The sequence below is a fragment of the Equus caballus genome, chromosome 1 (assembly GCF_041296265.1).
Source record: "Equus caballus isolate H_3958 breed thoroughbred chromosome 1, TB-T2T, whole genome shotgun sequence".
In the NCBI taxonomy this organism is placed as follows: Eukaryota; Metazoa; Chordata; class Mammalia; order Perissodactyla; family Equidae; genus Equus; species Equus caballus.
The window spans coordinates 128,002,368-128,020,894 of NC_091684.1; the positions used below are offsets into that span (position 1 = coordinate 128,002,368).

General features: G+C 41.2%; 1 protein-coding gene across 8 annotated transcripts in view; it reads right to left on the reverse strand.

Moving 5' to 3' along the window:
* Positions 1–13,644: 13,644 nt before the first annotated feature.
* MINAR1 (membrane integral NOTCH2 associated receptor 1) overlaps positions 13,645–18,527 on the reverse strand; it is an 87,897-nt gene continuing 83,014 nt past the window's right edge. For all 8 annotated transcript variants that reach the window (XR_011424860.1, XR_002811421.2, XR_011424847.1 and 5 more), the window contains one exon: positions 13,645–17,975. Coding sequence is in view for 4 of the 8 variants with exons in the window: in XM_014734128.3 (XP_014589614.2) it covers positions 17,778–17,975 (198 nt within the window). In the remaining 4 variants the exon portion in view is untranslated. The remainder of the gene's footprint in view (positions 17,976–18,527) is intronic.

The following is an 18,527-nucleotide window of genomic DNA, read 5'->3' on the forward strand; positions in this document are numbered from 1 at the left end:
TCTTATTATGATCCTTAGAATCTTCTCCTCCCTGGAGTCCTGAACCTCCAACCTCCCCTGGTCCTTCTCATGACTTCCTTCCAGTCCTCACACATGGAAGTTCCACAGGGCTCTGTCTTCAGGCTTCAGTTTACGTGCTAGAAAGTCTTACCCCTTCCACAGCTGCCACCATCCTCTCCTCCTAGATGACTCCACCTCCATGCCTCTGGCCTTGGTGCTTCTCCTGTGTCCCAGGTCTGGACTGGTGTGGGACTTTTGCACAGCTCTACATGGGCAGGGGTTACCACTGCCTGGGTTTAGATTACTATCTTTGGTCTTTGAGCATGGGAGCTGAATCATTAGGCTATTCTTTACTAAGAGTCTCTGGAGGAAATAGAGACTGGAAATGGCAGCCATGATGAGGAGATAGCTGCTGATAGGGCAAAGAAAAAGGAAACTTTCCTCAGTAACCATTGCTAAGAATACTATCTTTTTAGCTCTAATGACAGTCCTGCAAGGTGAACATTGTTGACACCATCTCAAAGATGAGAGAATGGAGATACTTCTGACTCCAATTCCGTCACTCTACACCTGAAACAACACCTACTTTAAAGATGCTTTTCTCTAGGCACTGTGCCAGTTACCTTACCATTTTAATCATTCCAGTGACCCTCAGAAGGAATTATTTCCATTTTACAGATCTGTAAACTGAGTTTCCGTGACTTTCTCAAGTTGGGGCAAATTTCAAGTTGAATTCAGCTGATGAGAAGAGTTACCTTAATTTGACAGCCAAGCTGCCTCCTTGTCTCCTTTCAGCCTCCTTCCTCCCTTCTCTACCGGCCACATTTACTGTGTATGCACATAGATAACTGAATTCTGAAGAGACCTAGTTTCTGGAAATAGAAGATAAGACAGAATCTTCCATAAGTGCCCCTGCTGATGCAGCCAAAGCCGAGTGCAGGTCTCCACAGAGGTGTCTTTTACACTCATCTTTGAGGAGAAAACTAGACTTTGAGTCCGTATTCCTTTTCGGTGGCTTATGACAACTCTTCAAAAAGCAGCTCTGTATTTCACGATCCAGTAAATTTCATGGTTTAGTGCAATCTTCCACAGATAACAAAAGAGAATTTCAAGGGAATTGTCTTTGCTTATGAATCAGATATTACTGTGAATTTCTCTGAGGAAACAGATTTTCAATTCCATAAAAATAGTGTAGAAGATGCAATGGTTGATTTAGTAAGCCTGGGTTTACTTTTGAGAAGTATGAGTGGCTTTAAGATATGACATTGCCCCAAGAAATTTCAGATTTAGGTAAAATTAGAAGCAAAATGGTTTGTACAAAGAGCACTGTCCTAGAAATGAGAAGCCTGTGGTTAAAGTCTCACCTCTCCTCACACTGAGTGCATGACCCTTTGGAAAATGAGAATGGCAATACTTATTTTCCATGCCTCCTGAGGATACAAGAAAACATTTGAAATTTTTATTTAAGAAAATGTTTTGAGTAGTAATAGATTCACATAGTGTGAACTTCAAAAAGCATAAAAGGATACGTAGTGAAAACTCTTCTTCCCACCCTATTTCCCATCCTCCAACTCCCATCCCACTGCAAAGGGTAATCACTGTTATTAGTTACCCCTCTAAAGATGTTTTATGTATATAGATAACAATACAATGGTATATTCTTCTTCATCTCTTTGTTTTTATAAAATAGTAGCATACCGGACACAATTTTTGCACTTGGCTTTCTTCACTTAGCAATATGAGTGTTAAAACTTTCAAGTGGTGCACAAATGCAAGGAATTACAATTATTGTTTTAAAATATTATTTTAATAATGTAAAATGGTAATTATTAAGATTAAATTAGTTTTTCTTAGAATTGGGAGAGAAAAGAAGAGGAAAGACTTAAACTAATAGTTTAAGTTCAACTACCTCCTGTAGTTGAAGCTTGGATGCTTTAATGAAAAAATGGTGTACTGAAACCACATGTTACACATTCCAAATTTCTCTAAATTTAATTTTAACACTCCCTCAGTCATAAATAACTAATTAACAAACACACTTTACATACAGAGGATGCTTTCCCACTCCACTAAGATGCTGGACAACAAAGCTGTCTTGTGTTAACAGTGCCACCTGGAGGCAGAAGGGAATACTCACTATTTCGTCCCCAAGTGATTGATTCTTTGCTTATCCAACCCCAGGAAATCCATTTCTACACATATACACATTCATATGTCTTCTTTTGATTCCCTTACTCCTCTTTCTGTCTTTGAAAACTGTTGAACTCATGAAAATCAATTCACTTCCTTTTCTTCTACATTTTAATTTCCATTACAAATTGACTCTAAGTACGGCTGAGGCACTCAAGAGCAAAGCTAGTTTCACATTTTGGTCCCTGAAAGGAAAATCATCAGTTTGCATGTGGCGTCATACAGAATGAGAAGCAAGATGGTTCCTAATGTCCTCTGAAGTGACCAAAGCCCTCTTCAGAACCTCTAGCCTAGTGGTTTTCAAACTTAAAGGTGTATCAGCATCATTTGGGGAGCTTGTTAAAATCCAGAGTAAGCTTCGGATGAGGTCTAAGAATTTGCATTTCTAACAAACTCCCAAGTGAAGCTGATGCATCCTCCTGTAGTTGATACTGGGTTGTGCTGCCCAGGTCCTCTCTTCAGCCCTGAACCGATGCATCCCTCAGTTGCCAGAGTGTTGGTGGCTGACAGCTCTCAGGTGATTTGGTCGCTGGGAACTGGCTTCAGCTGAAGAAAGCCTCCTCCCCCAAAGCCAAACCCTCTCCCCAGAGGCAAACGGCCCTGGACATGGTTCCCTGAAGAGGCAGAATGCCCACCTCTCTGGCTTCGACAGGGGACAGCAGCTCCAGAAATCCCCTTGAGAAGGGCCGAGGCCTCTGCTGCAACTGTATTGTGGTCCAACTCCTCCTTCTGCTCAGACCTACTTCTTCACTTGTCCAAGCTGCTGATCCTGCGGGCATTCCCCAATAAACTCCTGCAAACCAATCTCTCTCCTATCACGTATTTCCTGGAGAAGCTAAGCTAAGACCCTTCTAGAAACTAAAATCTTAGCCTTGAAAATACAGAGAAAACGATGTAAACAACCATGTGAAAGTGTTCTGTAGATTTCTTAGTGCTGTGCTTATGTAAAGGATCATTATAATTATTATATGTATCATTTTAAAAAATCTTGTTTTATGTTATTTTTCATTACAAATGGAGAATGTTCCAGTTAATTTACAGAAGTTTATCCACAGGCATTTGTAGGTTCATTGAGCATTCCAACCACACATTAATAACACTCTTTCTATGGTAGGCAACATTTCTTTTAAACAGCAACTTGTATTATTTTTCACCTTTAATACAAATATTAAGAAATACTCCATTCATTCTTTCAACAAATATTCATTGAAGGCCTCTGGGCTTAGCATTGTTCTACGTGCTGAAGATGCAGCATCTATGGAGATTCTATTCTAGTATAAAAAATAAATAATTATGGCCACATAATGATAAGTTGTACAAATGAACTAAAAGCAGTGATGGAACACTTTTTAAACTGTCTGAGCACGGAGTGATTTTGGTAAGGAGGTTGAGGAGGACCTCTCTGAGGAGGTGACATGATACAACTATGGGAAAAGGACACTCCTGGCTAAGCAAACAGCAAGTGTCAAAGTCCTGAGTGGGGAACATGTTTGGTGTGCTTGAGGAAGAGAAAGAAGCCCAGAGTGCCCAGGGCTTGGTGAAAGTGTGATAGGAGAGGGGCTTAGAGAGTCTGGCTGGATCCTGCGGATTTTAGTCTAAGTGCAATGGGGAGCCATTGGAGGGTGAAGAATCAGATTTCATCCAATTAGGGTGGTCTCTTTGGCTTCTGGGTAGGAATGAACTATAGGGGTAAAAGGAAAAGCACGGATGCCAGAAAGAAGAATGTTGTCATAATTTGGGTGAGAGACGGTGGTGGCTTGGAGGAGGATGGTGTCAATGGAGATACAAGAAGGGCATTACTCAAAATATATTTTTGAAATAGAGTCAATAGGATGAATGACAGATTGAATGTGGAGAATGAGGGAAAGAGAGGAATCAAAAATGCCTCATAGCCTTTTAGCTGGAGAGTTGGTGACACAAATAACTGAGAGGGGGAGGACTGGGAGAGAATTTGAGAGAGAATGACTCAAGCTTTCCATTAGATATATTAAATTTGAGGTATATATTATATATCCCATGAAGATGTCAAGTAGGTATTTGGATATATGTGCTGGAGGTCATAAAAGAAATCGGCTGTGAAGATATATATGTGGGGTTTGTCACTATATAGATGGTATTTTAAGCTGAGGGACTGTATGGGACTACCTAAGGAAACTGTGTCGATGAAAAGAGGAGGGCCCAGGATTAAGCTGGAGCATGGGAAATTAGAGAGAGTAGGAAGAACAGAAGGAGTTTGGAAGGGACACAGAGAAGGAGATAGAAAAGAAGAGCCAAGTGAGAAGGAGAAAAACCAGGATAGTGTGTCACCAAAGCCAAGAGAAGAAAGTGTTTTAAGGAGGGAGTATTGAATGCTCCTGCATGGTTGAGTTAAATAAAAATAGAGAAGGTACTGCTAGATTTGGAAAGATGGAAGTCACTATGAACCTTGAGAGGAGCAGTTTCAGTATGGTTATTGGGACCACTGGAGTTGTTTGAGGACAGGTGAGGGGCTGAAGCAGAGGCTGCTTTGCTCTGCTGAGGTCCCCCCTCCCTGCATCACAGTCCAGAAAGCAGCTCTAGACAGAAATCTGGGGTGAGCATAGTGCTGGCCTTGTTTGTTGCTCTTCTTCAGATATCACAGTCCTGTGCTGCCTATGGTATAATGTCTGAAAACAATTATTTATCATATTCGGTCTAGTTTTCTAGATTTGTACTGTGAGAGGGCAAGCCTGGTGCCAGTTTCTCTGTCATGGCTGGAAGCAGATGTTGACTCATTTATATCATGAAGTCATATTTATCAAACTTGATCTAAGCAAGGTGTCATGCTTAGAAAAAGCCTTTATTTTTACTCATATTTTTTACATTACATACATAATGACTTCATATTTTTTAACAGTAAGTTCTTTAGCCCATGTAGAATTATTTTAGTGAAAGATGTGAGGCAACTGTCTAGCTTTTCACAAATGGTTAGCCAATTGTGTTGACTCAGTGTACTAAATAATTGGTCCTTTCCTTAGAGGTATAAATTGCCTCCTTTATATACCTAGATTTTACATATAATTGCAACTATATCTTGACTCTTTATTTCGTTCAAAAAAATTGTCTGCCTGTTGCTCAAGCAGTATAAAATACTGACTACGGATAAAGTGCTGAAGCACCCTCCATAGAATAAAGTGTGCCAGAATAGGATCACGTGGGGCCTGGAGGCAAAAAACATTGGCTTAACTGTCAACTGGGCAAGTCATTCAACCCACCAGTCTCAGTTTCTTCAGTGGCAAAATGGGAACAATGGCATTCCATTATTCCCACTCTCAACACTCTGCACTCCAGCAGGATGGAACTCTGAACTTCTAAAATATGCCTTCCTTTTACACGTCTCTATGTACTGGCCCACACTGTCCTCTATGCTTGGAATAGCTTTCTTATTTTTCTCTTTTTGATAAACTTTTATTCATCATTTGAGAAGTGGATATCAATGTCCTCTCTTCTCTGACGCTTTCCCTGGTTACTCATTCTCTTCTTTGCTCTCCCAACAGCCAGTGTCCACATCTCATGGTGCTACAATTAATTTACTTGCCTGTCTCCTGTGGCTGACTCTAAACTCCTTGGGAATAGAAACTGTTTTTCTTATTGTTCTCTGATCACCAGAATTAACACTTGTAGGTGCTTAGTAGGCATTGGTTGGATGAACAGATGAACGAATGGACATCAACCAGGGCTGAGTGATGGTTCAGCAAACTGACCATCCCACTCTGCCCTTGGTAAGCACACCCCAGATCAGATCTTTGCCTTTGCGGCCCAATTCCTTGCATTCGTTTCTGCCTCCTGATGTCAGAGCCCTTCTCTCTCTGTGAGACTGCTGACCCTTGATGCTAGATCCATGAAAGCCTATTTAGAGTTCCTCTAGCAACTGTCCACCTCTCTTCCAGCAGACTCTGTCCCCTGCTTTCTCTGTGGGTTCTGAGCTCCTACTCCAGGGTTTCTAACCTCAAGACATTCACAATAAACCATCAGGCCAGTCACTCACCGGCCTGCCAACCTTTGGGATTGTGGCTATTTGGTGGTTCTGACTAGCGGCTTCCAACCTGGCCCTTGCCTTTCATATCTCTACCCTTTCAGGGCTTACCAACTGAGCCAATGACCTCCCATCTGCCTGTGCTAGCCCCTCGAATTAGAGAGAGGCAACTAACGCTGTTGAGTAATTATTATGAGCCAGGTGCTTTGTGGATTTGCATTTAATTCTCTCAAAACCTTGTGGGATTGGGGTTATTGTTTCCATTTCCAGAAACCCAGAGGGGCTAAAACATGCTCAAGCTTAAACAGAAAACATCAGATTCAGGAATCGAGCCCATGTCTGACTGATTCCAGAGACCCACATTCCTTCCACATCTTCATTTGAACCATCTGGTCTCAGTTTTCTGTCATGTGGTCATCACTGACCCAGGATGTGCGCAATCCAGACGATTGGCCTAGACTCCTGGTATTATCCACGTGAGTGGTTCTGTCTGGGCTCCCAGCCTAGTAGGTCTTCCCATAATTCAAACTCCACACCAAACACTGCTTGGGATTTGGAATCAGAGCAGCTGCACTTCACCCAAATTTGCTTTCAAGTCCCACCTGTGTTGCTCATAGGCCAGACATTCTGGGGAAAGACTCATATCCTTGGTTTCTTTGGCCTGCAATAATAATCCCTACTCATCAGGCTGCTGTGGGGAGGAAATAAATGGTCCCCTTGGAAAGGTCTGGCAGAGAAGAGTGCAGGTTAATGTGGTCCAATCCTAATACCCTATCCCAGAGAGCTTCATACCCACTCCCAGCCCATAGGGCAGACTAGCTCTGGAATCTGACTGCCTGGCTTTGTATCAACCATGTCTTATATATCCTGCATTCAGATGCTTTGATATCTGGGGCCTTGCTGACCCTGAAGGGACTGTCCCTCCCAGGGCTGGCTGATTCCTAAAGATAGCAAACAACTCACCCTAAAGTGCTTATTTTTTAAATGCAAACCAACCATCCCAGAGCCCACACACCAACATCCTCCTTTATCAGACTTTTACAATCTGGTTGCTATCCACCTACCCCTAACTAGGGACTGCCCCTATGAAATTATTCAAACTAGCCAGTCAATCCTAAAACTGCCTACCCACCCTGCCTCATCTGTTCCTTCCCTTGGAAACTACAATAAGGGCCCTTTGCCTACAGTTGCCTCTCTCTCTCCCTCTCCCTCTGCCCCCTGCCAGACCCGGGTGCTTCCCTGTGTGGCCCCCCGTAGTGTGGCCCCCCCCCCCCCGTCTTGGGAATGATCTTTTCAGTAGCAATCATCTCCTGATCTTACTCCTTGACCTTACTGTATCTCAATTTTTTTCTGTTGATTCACTATTTTAAAGCAGCCTTTGAATCCAAGATTCAAGACCCTAGCCAGGCACACCTCTCCATTTTCTCAACTGCAAAATGAGGACAAAACCCATTTCTACTTCGTAAAGTGTTGTGAAGATTAAGTAGCAGATTGCCTGGCACATGCTAAGTGGTCAACAAGAGGGATGACTAGTACGATTGTCACAGCTGTACATTCTGTACTTGCCAAGCATCCACCGCAGGCAATGTGCAAGCGAGGAGTGGACAGGGCTCGACCCTGACCTAGACAATGACAAGCAGGTAAGGATTCTTCTCCACGTATTTCCTTGATCATCCAAATACAAATTGGGGCTTCCAAGGGCTCTGAAGAATTACAGATTTGCTCAGGAGAGGCCAGGAGTGGAACTTGGTTAACCTTAGGACGTGAAGGAGCAGTTGTGTGGGATGGTTAGCAGTACCAGACCAGCAGAGATCACAGAGTGCTGCTGGCCACGTAGGGGGCTGGAATATGGGTGGGCAAGTGGATGGCACTGCTACCTTGGTTTCAAAGTAGCGTTCAAATCAGAATACAGCAGTGAGCTAGGCTTGCTAAGGAGCAAGGTCAACGCAAGGCGAAAGATCAAAGGCCAGGAGTCAGGAGAGGGAAACTGGCCAAAGCTAAATTATAGGAGCACATGCCTATTCACAAAATTACCAAGACCATTCTCTCTCTGAGTGTATTGCAAGAACTGGACTCAGCCCAGCAGGGGGAGCAATGGCAGGGGTGTGAGAATACAGACAGAGGATAGTGACTTCTTGGAATCCAGATACTCCTTGGTCCTGCACAAAACACAGGTCCCAAGAGCATTACAGACTGGATCCCCAGAGCTGGGCTAGGATGGCAAATGGTACATTGTTCCTGGGGTTAAATGATACTTTAGTTTTACAGTTCTACCAGTATTTATTGCATGCATACCATAGGCCAGTGTTGATAATGAAAAGGCTTAATCTTCCAAACAATGCAATAACAACTGTGGTGGAAGTGTGGGTGCACTGGGGAATAGTTCTTGACCTAGTCAGTGGAAGAAAAGGGTCAGAGAAGGTGCGTGACATCAATGATTCTCAAACTTGAGCATACATTAGAATCACTGGGAGGGCTGGTTAAATCACAGATTACTGAGCCTCCATCCTTCTTCCCACCTACAAGATTTTCTGATTCAGTAGATCTGGGGTGGGGCCTGAGAATTTGTATATCTAACATGCTCCTATGCTAACCTGCACTATGTTAGTTATTATTTTTCACAAGTAACTGCTGCCTTTCCCTACCAGTCTCCTTAGACCTTCCTTGAGCAAGAAGTCTTTTTACCATTCCAGTGCTATCAGGCCAGTCCTTGTGACTTGACTTGGTAATGAGATGTAAACATGGGATTGTGTGTAATTTTGGAGCAGAAGCTGTAAGAGCCATTATGTACTTCTGCCATCTCTCTTTTCCCTGTCAGGAGACCAGCATGCCCCAGATGTGGAGCTTCTCATTGAGCCTGGGTCAGTAATGAAGACATGAAATCCAGCTGCACTGACCCATGATGGATTTCAACATGGGAAATAAACAAACCTTTGTTGCTATAAGCAACTGAGACTTGGGGATTGCTTCTTAGTGTGGCATATCATGGCCTAACTTGACTGATACAGAGGACTTCCTGGAGAAATGATACTGAGTAGAGTCCTAAAGATGAATTATCTGGGCAAAGAAGAGGCAGTGGTTTGAGACAGCACTCTGTGTGGGGTGTCTAGTGCATAAAATATTTTAGTATAGAAGGTGGTGGGAGAAGTAGGCAGGAGCCAAACCACTGAGTCTTGTATGTCAAACTTCATCCTGTAGGGGCCAGATGAAAGAAAACTCACACGTAAAGAAAACTCACATGTAATGTGTCCAAAACAGAGCCTTAGGTACCTTCTCCATCCCAAAATTGTTCCTTCCAAAGTCTTTTCCAAGAAATTAAACAGCACTATCACTTACCCTTTTCCTCAAGCCAAAAACTGAGAAGTCATCCCAAATCAGCTTGTCTCATTTTCACCCTGCCCTCATCAGCAAGTTCAATTGGCTGCACCTACAAATACGAGTGCAGTCCTTTCCACTTCTACTGCCTCATCCTGGTCCAGCCACTGCCCCCTTCTCCCCTGGACTACTGCAGCTTTCTCCTGATTGGTCTCTGTGTTCCACCCTTGCTTCCCTTTATTCCATTCTCCACATTGCAACCAGCGTGATCTCTTAAAAATAGAAATCAGATTATGAGTTATGTCATCTCCCTGCTCACAACCTTCCATTATATTGAAAATAAAGCCTAACCTCCTTACTGTGGCCTGCCAGGCCCTACATAATCTAGCCCCTGCCTATTGCACTGCTCTCTCTTCATACCACGTTCCCTAGTCTAGTTCACTAAGTTCAAGCCACACTGGCCTTCTTCCTGGTCTTCATTCCCACCTCGGGACTTTTACACTGCAAGTTCCCGCTGCCAGAAATGCTCTTCCTCAGTTGTCCACATACCACATCCTCCAGAAAGCCTTCCCTGGCTACCCTAACTCAAGCTGTGGCTCTGCTCCTCTCTAAGTTGATTTCCTTCATTGCACTTATTTCTGTTTGAAATTTATTCATTTGCTTACTTGATTCTTATGGACACGCTCATTAAAATGGACATTCCAAGACATCAGATCCAAGACATTCTTCATTCATTTGTTCACTCATTCATTCAAAAAATATTTATTTAAAAATGTACAAAATATTGTTGGCTCTGGGGACACAGCATGAACAATATTTCAGCTGCAAGCCACTGCCTTGCACCTTCAAGTTGCTTAATAAATATCAGTTGACTAAATAAATGAATGAATAAACCAAAGGGTAGGAAAAATGTTGGATCAGAAAGAAGCATATAGGTCATATATGCATTGCTAATGGTAAAAATGAACTTTAATAATTAACAAAATGCTAATTTAGACTGGCTGAGACATCTAGATCAAACAGCATTGGTCCCAGAAAAAATGAGCTAGGAAAAGTTCCCTCATTGGGACTTATGAAATTATACAAGAATCATTAAAATGTAGAACATGACTGAGTAACCAGCATAAAAATACCATGTACATTTCTTCTATTAGCAGGGTGACTACTCAGTAACTTATCAGGCATAATTTACTAAGTTCTTATACTTTCCTTGACAAATGAAAGGAAACTGAATTTGCAATTAATCACACTTGCACTGCTGATTTATAAGAATAATTTTATGTCTAGGATTTAATGAATCTTTCAAGAATTTTCAAAAACTGCTACAAGTTGAAGTCAATTTTAGACAGCAAAGAGATGGTGTTTGCATGAGTTGCACTGAAGTACCTGTTGAAGTGCAGTACCTGGTTCCAGTCAGAAACTCGAATGTTGTCTTCCTATTTTCAGATACCAGAATATTTTTCACATAACATAGTATCACTTCTGTGTGAAGTCATGTATACCTTCTTCTTTCCATCACAAAGATTAATCAAGATATAAACCAGGGGCAGGCTCTGTGGCTGAGTGTTTGGGTTCATGCACTCTGCTTCAGTGGCCTGGGGTTTCTCAGGTTCAGATCCTGGGTGCAGACATGGCACCATTTGTCAGGCCATATTGAGGTGGCATCCCACAGAGCACAACCAGAGGCACTCACAACTAGAATATACAACTATGTACTAGGGGGCTAGGAAGAAGAAGAAGAAAAAGATTGGCAACAGTTGTTACCTCAGGCACCAATCTAAAAAAAAAAAGAAGAAAGAAAGAAAGAAAGGAAAAGATATAAACCAAATCCAGGTACAGCAAAATCTCAATAATTCAGGCTCATCATGGAGAAAGCCAGCGGACGCTATGCAAGGCCTGAATTCTAGAGCACTAGGAAATGGCATGTGGTTTTTTAAAATGTACATTCAATAATGTAAAGTAAGTTAACCAAGCACTGACTTTTGCTAGCACTTGGGGTGAGGAATCTAAATTAATGACAGATTAAAATGCCTTACAATAGTATATTGCATATTGATTTGTCCTAATAGGGAGGATAAACATTTTTCTCTACAAGATTACTTACATATTATTTTCCAAATTCACTTTTTCAGAGCACTTAGGCAAAATTCAGTCCAAGTCTAGTCAATCTATATGCAAATGTTGGATTTGTGGATCTGAATTGATATTTTATTGTAAAACTAAAAAGCATTCTTACACCCACTGTTGCATAGTTACCCTGACATTCTCCAAGTCTTTCTGTGTTTAGGTGTCAAGATATTAATTGCTTTTTGCAAGGTGCTATGACTCATGTTTAATCACTTTTCTTTAATGACTCAAGCAGGGAGCTCCATGACATTTGTGAATGGCAAAATGAGATAAAAGAAGCTGGGTGAATTCTCTCTTCAACATCCTGCACAATATAATTTCACAAGCGAGAAATGTGCTAAGGCTTCTGCCCAAGTCAGCTATTATTCATTTACTTCATAGTGAGGAAGGCCTTAATGTCTCTGAGATGAAAAAAGTTATGTTGATGTTATACTTACACAAAAATAGATGAATAGACAAATGGAGCAGAAAAGTCCAGAAAACCATATATATATTCAACAGACTTATGTCAAAAAGGGAAAGATGATCTTTCTAATAAACGGTGCTGATCAATGGATATCCAAATGGGAAAAGAACATATCTTAACTCCCTACCTCACTTCAGGTATAACTATCAATTCCAGAAGGAGTACAGATCTAACCTTGAAAAGTAAAACAATAAAGCTTCTAGAAGAAAACATAGAGCATTTTCATGACCTTTGAGTCTGTAAAGATTTCTTTTTTAATTTTTTTGCTAGAGTTTTTTTTTCTGGGAAAGATTATCCCTGAGCTAACATCTATTGCCAATCTTCCTCTTTTTTTTTCTCCCCAAAGCCCCAGTACATAGGTGTATATTGTAGTTGTAAGTTCTTCTTTCTGAGCCACCACCACAGCATGGCTACTGACAGATGAGTGGTGTGATTCTGCACCCGGGAACTGAACCCAGGCCACCAAAGTGGAGCACGCCAAACTTTAACCACTAGGCCCTCAGGGCTTGCTCTGCAAAGATTTCTTAAACAGGACTCAAATTGCCAATCATAATGAATAAAATGATACATTTCTATATTAAAATAAAGAACTTCCATTGATCAAAAAGACACCATTAAGAGAGTAAAAAATGCAGCTCACAGAATGGAAAATAGTATTGTAATGTATATCTGAGTAATAACTCATATCCAAAAGATATAGAGAATTTCTACAAATTAATAAGAAAAAGACAAACAACCTAATAGAAAACTGGCAAAAATGTGAACAGGCACTTCACAAAATAAGATATTCAAATGATCAATAAACATACAAAAATGTAGTAAGTCTCATTAGTCATCAGGAAAATGCAAATTAAATGCACAATGAGCTACCACTACACACCCAGCATAATGGCTAAAATGAGAGACAGATGAAGCCAACTGTTGAGCAGGATGTACAGCAACAGGAACGCCCATATATACTGCTGATGGGAGTGCAAATCAGTAGAACTATGTTAGAAAACTTTTTGGCTGCATCTACTAAAGCAGAGCATAAGCATATCCCATGATTCAGCAGTTTTACTCCCAGGTATACCCGTAACAGAAATGCACACATATATTTACCAAAAGACACATACAAGAATGTTCATAGCCCCAAACCAGAAGCTACCCAAATGTCTATCAATGGCAGAATGGATAAATAAATTGTGCTATATTCACATCAGTGCAAAGAGGATGAGAAAACTACAACCACACCCAACAACACAGATGTTTTTTTCACATCACATTGAGTGATAGTAGATAGACAAAAAAGAGTATATATTGCAGGAATGTATTTACATAGAGCTAAAAACAGACAAAACTAATATGCGCCCTTACAAGTTAGGATAATCATTTTTCTTTGCAAGGTTTTAACTAGAAGGGGGCATGAGGTAGGCTTCTGGTTTTGATCTGGGAGCTGATTACTTGGATGTGTTCAATTTGTGAAAAATCATCAAGCCGGACACTTAGTATTTGTGCATAAAACTGAACACTTACAATTTATGCATAGAATAAAATCTCATTGCAAGATAGCTTACGATTTTTCTGTTTATTTTTAATTATATTTCGAGAGGCAGATTTTACATGATAGCTTCAAACCAACCATTGTGCGTTAACCAAAGTTCACACAAGCCATTTGAAAAAAGATCTAAAAATGTGCTTAGTTATTGGTATTATATAACATTGATCAAGCACCAAGAGTGTGCTGAGAGCTGGACAGACAAACATAGGAAAGACAAGTCCCTGCCTTCACGGATCCCCGTTCCTTTAGAGTGTCGCACATACAACTTCACTTTACATTTCAAACCCTTTTATTCATAAGGCATAAATAAGGAAGTTTGTTGCATTTCTCATTGTTACTTCATTAAATAACTAATACCCTTTTCCCCAATTATACCAATAATTACTAATATCTTTGCCTTAAATACAAATTTCTGTAATACAATATACAGTATATGCTGATTTGGTATTCACACAATTGACCACAATATTCTTGCAAGTTGGTTATAATATGAATTATGTTGAATTTCAACATTCACAAATTTTTAGACCACTTAACAGAATCATTTACTGTTGGCAGAGCTTTTTTTGTTAAAAAGAAAAAAGAGAGAGATGCCGTTGCTCTTATATTGATAAACTGTAAACAAAAACAGCACCGCCTTGATTCCAATAAAAGTATCAGAACTTATGGCACAGAGGCCGGCCCCATGGCTGAGTGGTTGAGTTGGCACGCTCCGCTTCGGTGGCCCAGGGTTTCACTGGTTCGGATCCTGGGCACAGACATGGCACTGCTCATCAGGCCATGTTGAGGCAGCGTCCCACATGCCACAACTAGATGGACCCACAACTAAAATATATACAACTATGTACTGGGGGAATTTGGGGAGAAAAAGCAAAAAAAAAAAAAAAGATTGGCAACAGTTGTTAGCTCAGGTGAAAATCTTAAAAAAAAAGAAAAGAACTTATGGCACAGTCAGAACAGTGAATTTTAGCACATCTATTAAACTAGCCTTGCAGATATCAATCACATAGCTGCATGCCCTAAAATACTAACAATTTATGATCAGCTATTAATGGGTGATATAAGTATGATTTGCTTTACTGTATTTGCAGTTTAAAGAAGGGAGTACTGGTGTAAAATATCTGAAAACTGTGAGCTGGGAAATTATTTTGCTTTTCTGCAAGGCTGTGTTCAAAGCAAATTCAGACTAGAAAAGAGGATGAAATGATTCTGCATTTAATCATTGGCTAAGGATATCTGATTTCAAAATAATCCCTTAAATAACAACATCTGAGTATTCATTTTTTAAATGCAAGAGAAATGAAGTGAATTTTGATAGTGTAGTGATTTTAGGCTCAGGCACAGGAAATTATACTCTATGTGAAAATGCCAGAGAGTGTGGTATGAGATGGCACCCAGTACAGAAGATAGGCCAGTCCCTATGTCACCTGCAGGGAGCTCATAGCAGCAGGAGATGAGAGGTAAATTTTAGAGGGATGAGTAGATGTCTCCTTCCAAGTCAGACTCTGGTCTTGCCCCATTCTGCAAACAGAGGGATGGAGGAGCCAGCGTGAGGATGGGGTCCAGGGAAAGAAGGCTTTAATAAGCTTGTAGTCAATGGAAAGAAAGGACCCAACTGTGAACTTCACCTTCTCTAGATCCCAAGACCCCAAGCATCCATCAGCTTCAAGCTGTGGCACAGGTCCATAACTTGACAGCAGACTGGAAACTATCAGGCTGAGGATGACCCCTTTCCAGAGGAAACCACTTGCCTTTGAGCCATCACTGTCTGGTTCCCAGGAGTATTACCAGGTCTGGATGTTTCCATTACGTGGCAATGATGTTGAGTGGAATTTTAAAGCTATACTGGACTTAGAGCAAGACTAAATTTCTCTGACTACCTCCAGAGATATGCAAGGTAGAAGAAAATTCTACAGAGTCCCTTCCTTCCACGTGTGGGATGGGGCTTATAGTCACACTCTCCTTAGGTAGCTAGGCACATGGACCAAACAAGGCCCATTAGGAATAGATTCATCCAAGGGCAGTGGCAATAGTGGTTTGGTACATCCCCCATCATCCTCCCTGGCAAATGGAGGAGCCCGGTTGGGATTTGACAAGATTTTTCTTATCCTGGGTAATAGCATCTCCACTTCTCTGCAAATCATGGAGCAAAAGATTGGGAACTACCTATCTCTGATGCTCTCGTAGCTTAATCTGTGATAAAGGGGAGAATAGTAGGACTAGGTTGTGTTACAGAGCCATACTGGTTGGGAGGAGAGTTGGCATGGCAAGAGTAAGGTAATCTAGTATTCCCTTTGGGGTGAAAGAAACAACCTTATTGAACGTGCCCAAGTGAAAACAGAGCACCAAAAGACTAAAATTCTGACAATGGACAGTAATATATATATATATGTATAATTTTCAATTATAAATCCTCAGTTTTCCATACTAAGGCTTAAGTTTCAGTCACCTAGTCAAAAATCCATACATGAACATGAGAATAGAAACAGATAACATGAAGACCTCCAGAAATAAAGGCTCACTACAGATGGAAGCATCCATCCTTTATTTGTTCACAGCATGAAATGTTCTGACTACCCCTTATGATGAACAATAGAGTTATACACAGCAAGCTAAGCACTATTTGGAAGTTTTTAGGATGGATGCTGGACTCCTATTGCTTTAAAATCTGAGGAGTTTCCTAAACCTCTCTTTCAGGAATTTATTATATCATCCAGAGTGATTATTTTTACTACCAAGATCTATTTATATCCCACCTTGTTCTCAGAAGAATTAATTAAGGTAGCTAGTTTCTGTCAATCATTTTTCTCTAACTTGTAACAAGGCATTAGAATCAAATGCTGAAAATGACTCTGTCCAATTGTGTCAAAGCACCATTCAACAGGTGGAAACTGAGATCAAATTCTAATGAAATTACAACGGCTTCCTGTACACTGGAGAAATCTCACTCTCAGGTTATTTAACAGAGAAGACAAGAGACCAAAATCAGGTATTTAGACAGACATATAGATAGATAAACGGTTAAATAGATAATATTTTTTGCACTGCTGACAAGTATTCAAAACTCTGGAGTAGATGTTGGAGTAGCTGAGAACACCTCAGTGCCTGTATCGTATTATTGACACACTTTCAAAATCTTTTTAAAGCCATTGGAAATGGCTGATATTAGTGATGCACAGAAACCATGGTCTACATTTAGAGTGTCAAAGTTTACCCATTGTCTCTGCTCTTCAAGGCACAAGGACAAGTTCCAAATTCTTCAACTCATCTGAGAGAAGCAGAGCATCTGGTACCACCAGGAGACAGAAGCTCAAGGAGGGAAGCCACACACCAAAGCAAGAATGGGAGATCCTTCGGGGCGGCTGCGATTTTCAAACATTGACCTTACATTATTAGCAAGCAGCTCTCCCGTCTTGGGGTGGGGACAGGAAGGTCTCCTGGCCCGAAGACCTTGGCCTATTCAGCAGAGAGAGCGCACTTTACACCATGTCTGCTTTGGGAGTTCAGCTCCTTCCTACCCTGGGCACAAGGAAGAAGGTGCAGAATGCGCCCATGAAGATCTGCAGTGAAGATCAGAACGATGACAGAAGGGCAAGAACGGAAAGTCGGTAGCCCTTGACAAGAGCCAGAGGAGTAAGCTCCTTTATGGACAGACACCCTGTCCCTTCACCTGCAATGGTCTAGGAACATTAAGGAAGATAGAATCTCTCCTTTCGTCCTTCTCATTTTGCCACCTCCCTTAGCTTCCTCCAAAAGAGGCACGTATTAAATATCTTCTGTATAACATATTCCTTGCATGAAACCTCATCAAAATGGAAGGAATCCAGTCAATCTTCCTGGAGTTTTTTGTTTGTTTTTCTCTTGGAGTTCAATTAGTATCTACTGGTAGTCCATTACAATTCTTTTGGTAAGAAAAGATATTGCACTTGTAAAAATGTATCCGAATGTAATTAAGTCAAAGCTAATAGGTAGGTAGATTTCTCCCTAGAATGCAGACTTTCTGAACACCATCTTCAGCATTTGCAGAAAAGCCTCCATGATTTCATCTCTATTTCAGCAAACTGTTGCCACATTGCGGCATAATTTTAAACTACGGAGGGAGACATTACTAGTCATAAGCTGTACACAACGTTGCATCCAGAGGCTCATGATTTCATTGTGCAAATGGGCACAACGATGACAAGGATGACTGTGCACGCGGCAGCAGCAATCACAGCGGCTATCTTGCAGATCTTGGCTCGTCTGAACTCGGCTTCTTTACGTTTTAGTAATGAGTCGTAGCCTGGAGTATAAATATCTTCCATCCAATATTCTAAGTTGTTTGGGTTTAAAGATTCTTGTGTCTAAAAGTGAAGAGAAGATGTCAGAAATATGGTGAACACTTGCAACAAGGTCCAAGACATTCTGACAATCGTCGCTCCTGCAGCACCTAAGAATTGTGTGCAGCTGGCAGTTAGAGGTGACCGAGGCATCCACCACGGCCCACCAGCCCCGCCTGAGACAGGGACTCAGGCTCCCATCCATCACAGACTGCACCTGCCCCTCCCTTACTGCAAATGTCATGATGTTTTTGACACAGGGAACCCCATGGCTCCTCTATTCACGAGCAAGCAAAATAGGGTGGAGACAAACAGGACTTTAAACTTTAAGGATATACAACCAAGAATAGGCTGCCCCCGCCAGAGGAAGTCTGAAAAATATTCTCCACTAACAGTCCTGAAGAACAGAGCTGTTTGAAGCAAGACTATTGTATCGCTCTGATTCAGTTCTCAGTTCCTTGGAAAAGCTTCTGCTGAAAAATCAAAGGCAACTCTCGGATAAGCAGTTCAAACAAAACATAAAATATTTCAATTTCAAACATTTGTCTGAGCAAGTCAGGCCACTGCTCAAAGTCA